We start from the raw sequence: 4189 nt of genomic DNA on the forward strand, positions 1-4189 counted from the left end.
CTGTCAGAAATCATAGCACGTCAGCTGTCTTAACCGCGGCTTGTGTACTGCATCATCACTGTGTCTGTCACGCAACTCTGTTGCCCTTTCAGGCTTGAACTGATGGTAAAACTAAGGACATTATGTACTGTCTTGATATTTATTTTGAAAGATGAAGCTGCGATTATGGTAAGGGGCGTTACATTTCCGACGAGTGCTTGTGGTGTTCGGCCAATCACAATGCACTGGGTCAGCTGGCCAATCAGAGCAGACTGCGCTTGTCGGAAGGAGGGACTTTGTAGAAAACGAAGCGTTTGAGAGAGGCGGGGCATAGAGGACCTACAATAATGTACAGTATTTGAAAAATAATGTGTTTTTTGAACATTAAAGCATGTCAACATATTCTGTTACATCAAATACACAAAATAATGATCTTTAAAAAAGCATCATATGACCCCTTTAAAAAAATTACAAATGATAAAAGCACACAACAAATTAATAAAACTTCAAATCTAAAACTCAAGCTGCGGGATGTCATGAACAACGAACCCCATCGGTGCGTCCCAAATCGCGTGCTTGTGCACTGTTCTATGACGTTTAGTAGTGTAAATGGTGCGAGTGGTGCGTTCACACTGAAAATTCCAAACAGAAAAAGTGCACTTTAAATACCCGGATGATGCTCTTAAATAACCAAAAAAATGAAGTGTGGAATGTTGGACACTTTATATATATATATATATATATAATTATTATTTTTTTTTATTTTTTTTTTTTATGTTGGACACTTTATGCACTCAACTGTCGCAGCTTTAATTAGGTGCTATCCGACTCCGTTTATGAATGACAAAATAACCTTATATAATTCATACTATACATGGCTGAGTACATAGTGTATGAGTACATAGTGTATAGTGCGTTATTTGGGCCGCAGCTCGTGAGGAAGTGCGTGGCGTTCCCGTGATCCCTTGCGCCGGAACGCGTTTGTTCCGTAGGGCTTCACTATGGCTAGCGACGGGCCGCCGGGCGCTGATTCAAATGTAGACTTTAACGCATGGACTCACGGCGAGCTGCAGGCCAAACTGGCCGAGTTTGGAGCACCTAATATGGGTGAGATGAAAACGTTTTATTGCGGTCGCTGTGGCGGAGTTTGCCTCGGTTTTTCTCTCGTTAGCTAGCGTTAGCCGGTTATGCTCCTGTCTGCTGCAGGCCTTCAGTACACTAAACTTCGCGCTAAAGTGTGCTGCACATGTAAATATGTTTCATGGGAGGCTGTATTTATATTTATTCGGGTAGTAAACACGCGTTTGGTTGTAATTGGCGTTAGCTACTTAAACACACCAGCACACATTAAACTCACGCAAAACGTGTTTAATGCAGTCCAGTGTTGTTTATGATATCCATTTGTGCTTTTTGTCTTTTTTTTGTCTTCAGGTCCCAGAGAGGAGCTCATAGACAGACTGAAATCTTATGCACAGGTCAGTTAACTGCAAATCTGCCCGTGAATTGGATTTACTTTTATGAACATTACATTTTTTTTTTACACATTTTTGTTTCGTCTGCAGTCTGGGATGATTTTAACTAAGCCGAACATGTCAGGAGGAGATGCCAAGAGCATGACTACGGTACTGCCATGTTTCCTTTATTCTCTTTATGCTTTTGTGTTTGTAATTAGTTGTGTTTGCAGTGGCAAGTTTCCTTTATTTGAGAGCCAGAGCATGTTGTGTGTCTCAGATGCCAGGTCTGCCGCCCATGCCCCCGATGCCCTCGATGCCCCTGCCGCCGGGCATGAACATGATGCAGGCCATGAACATGATGGGGGGCCCTCCACCCATCCACATGGGCATTGAGCCGCCCGGCATGATGCAGCACGACGACAGAGCCGCGCAGGTGAGAGAGACACCCCTTGCATGGCAGGGCTCCAGACTGCTTCTGTAACGAAACCGCGCTACAACCCGGTCCGAGCTCAGAATCTCTCTATTCTAATCTCTCCACACTGTTACTGCACACACAGAGCTGCGAGATCCAGTGAGAAGCGCTTGAATTCTGCTCCGACTTCTCTGTTATAAACCGATCAAACAGCACTGACGTAGAAAACCAGTAGTAGTAATGCTGATTATAACCATGCTGTTGTGGCAGAAATAGTCAAACGTTATTACATTATTCATTTCGGGGGTTTGTTCAAACTTTTTGAGAGCGAAATGCAAGCACTCAACTATTTCCAGCACTTTAAAGCTCTAAACATGATCCAAATTTCAATGATATTTTTAATGGAATGAGCAAAATATGCTTTGTGGTAAACAAACACTTCTGGAAAATAAAAAAACAGACATCAAATTATCACTGTAACCAGTCGATGGCAGCAGAGGAGCACTTAATGGCTGATTAGTCATTCATTTCCACTTCTGGCTTTATAGAATATCCAATTTTGTCAAAGTTTGTGAAGTAAAAAAAGTCAGAAAGTGCCTTGAAAAACTAACTTTTCTTCGGTTTGCGACTGAATCACACACAAAGAGTGTTCCTTTTATAATCGCTGAAGTTGTCGGTCAGTTCAGTATAGTACTATAGAAGAATAATGGTACATTTAATAAGAGTAGAATATATACATTTTCTATATAAAATTAGATTACTGTCGTTAATAAAAGTACATTTTGTATGCTTTGCAACTCAAGCTCAGTGCTTTACTGTCAAATGTGTATAAACGGGACATGAACATGTAATATTATTAGGAACTGCACTTATTAATGCAAAATAACAGTAATTTTATGATTTCAATTCTTTATTTTTAATACTCCCATTAAGTATTAATGGGAGTATTAAATGAAGCTTTATTTATTTAGAAATCAGTTCCAAATAGGGCTGGGTTTTGACACAAATCTCACAATTCAAAGCTCATTCACAAGTTTTCGATTCAATATAGATTATTTTGGATATATATCAGGTACAGTGCATGCCAAATTTTCTCTAGGAAAAACAAATCTCTCAACTAATGCTGTAAAATATACATGAGTCAGTTGGTACTACATTACTGTCGTTAATAAAAGTACATTTTGTATGCTTTGCAACTCAAGCTCAGTGCTTTACTGTCAAATGTGTATAAACGTGACATGAACATGTAATATTATTAGGAACTGCACTTATTAATGCAAAATAACAGTAATTTTATGATTTCAATTCTTTATTTTTAATACTCCCATTAAGTATTAATGGGAGTATTAAATTAAGCTTTATTTATTTAGAAATCAGTTCCAAATAGGGCTGGGTTTTGACACAAATCTCACAATTCAAAGCTCATTCACAAGTTTTCGATTCAATATAGATTATTTTGGATATATATCAGGTACAGTGCATGCCAAATTTTCTCTAGGAAAAACAAATCTCTCAACTAATGCTGTAAAATATACATGAGTCAGTTGGTACTACATTACTATAATATTGAAGGTTAAAACTGACTGATTTGCAGGCTACACAACTGCTAAAATTACACTTAATTACGTTTTAAAAATAATAGTTACAATTACATAATATTTCCACTTCATTTCGTTATTGTTTTATTTTTTATTGGCTATAAACATTTAAATGGTGGCTGTCATAAAACTTGATGGATTTATTCAAACATAGGGCTGGACGATATGGCCAAAATTGAGATCACGGTATATTTCTTAATTTCGGTCGATACGATATAATTCCGATATCGATATGAACACCATTTATCTGAAATGGAAATCTTTTGTAACATTATAAATGCCTTTATCATCACTTTTGATCAATTTTAAGCATCCTTGCTAAATAAAAGTATTCATTTCTAGAATGTCTTTCCCAAAAAAATTATAAAAATTATACTGAGTGGAATAGTGTATAATGTTACAAAAGCTTTTTATTTCAGATAAATGCTGATCTTTGGATCTTTCTATTCATCAAAGAATCCTGAAATAATTTACTCAACTGTTTTAAATATTGATACTCAGCAAATCAGCATATTAGAATGATTTCTGAAGGATCATGTGACACTGAAGACTGGAGTAAAGATGTTGAAAATGTACCTATGTATGATCACAGGAATAAATTACATTTTAAAATCTATTCAAATAGAAAGCTATTTTAAATAGTAAACATTTTTCAACATTTTGCTGTACTGATCAAATAAATGCAGCCTTGGTGAGCAGAAGAGAATTCTTAAAAAAAAAAAAAAAAAAAAAAAAATTTTATTTTA

At 36.6% G+C, this 4189-nt stretch overlaps 1 protein-coding gene across 1 annotated transcript in view; it reads left to right on the forward strand.

Annotated features, from left to right (window-relative positions):
* Nucleotides 1-893: 893 nt before the first annotated feature.
* Nucleotides 894-4189, forward strand: part of LOC107569586 (splicing factor 3B subunit 2-like) — a 16257-nt gene continuing 12961 nt past the window's right edge. The window contains exons 1-4 of the mRNA XM_016255702.1: nucleotides 894-1086; nucleotides 1411-1454; nucleotides 1542-1601; nucleotides 1711-1866. Coding sequence (XP_016111188.1) covers nucleotides 981-1086; nucleotides 1411-1454; nucleotides 1542-1601; nucleotides 1711-1866 — 366 coding nt within the window. The 5' untranslated portion in view covers nucleotides 894-980. The remainder of the gene's footprint in view (nucleotides 1087-1410; nucleotides 1455-1541; nucleotides 1602-1710; nucleotides 1867-4189) is intronic.

This window comes from Sinocyclocheilus grahami, unplaced genomic scaffold (assembly GCF_001515645.1).
Source record: "Sinocyclocheilus grahami isolate Dianchi unplaced genomic scaffold, SAMN03320097.WGS_v1.1 scaffold1362.1, whole genome shotgun sequence".
In the NCBI taxonomy this organism is placed as follows: Eukaryota; Metazoa; Chordata; class Actinopteri; order Cypriniformes; family Cyprinidae; genus Sinocyclocheilus; species Sinocyclocheilus grahami.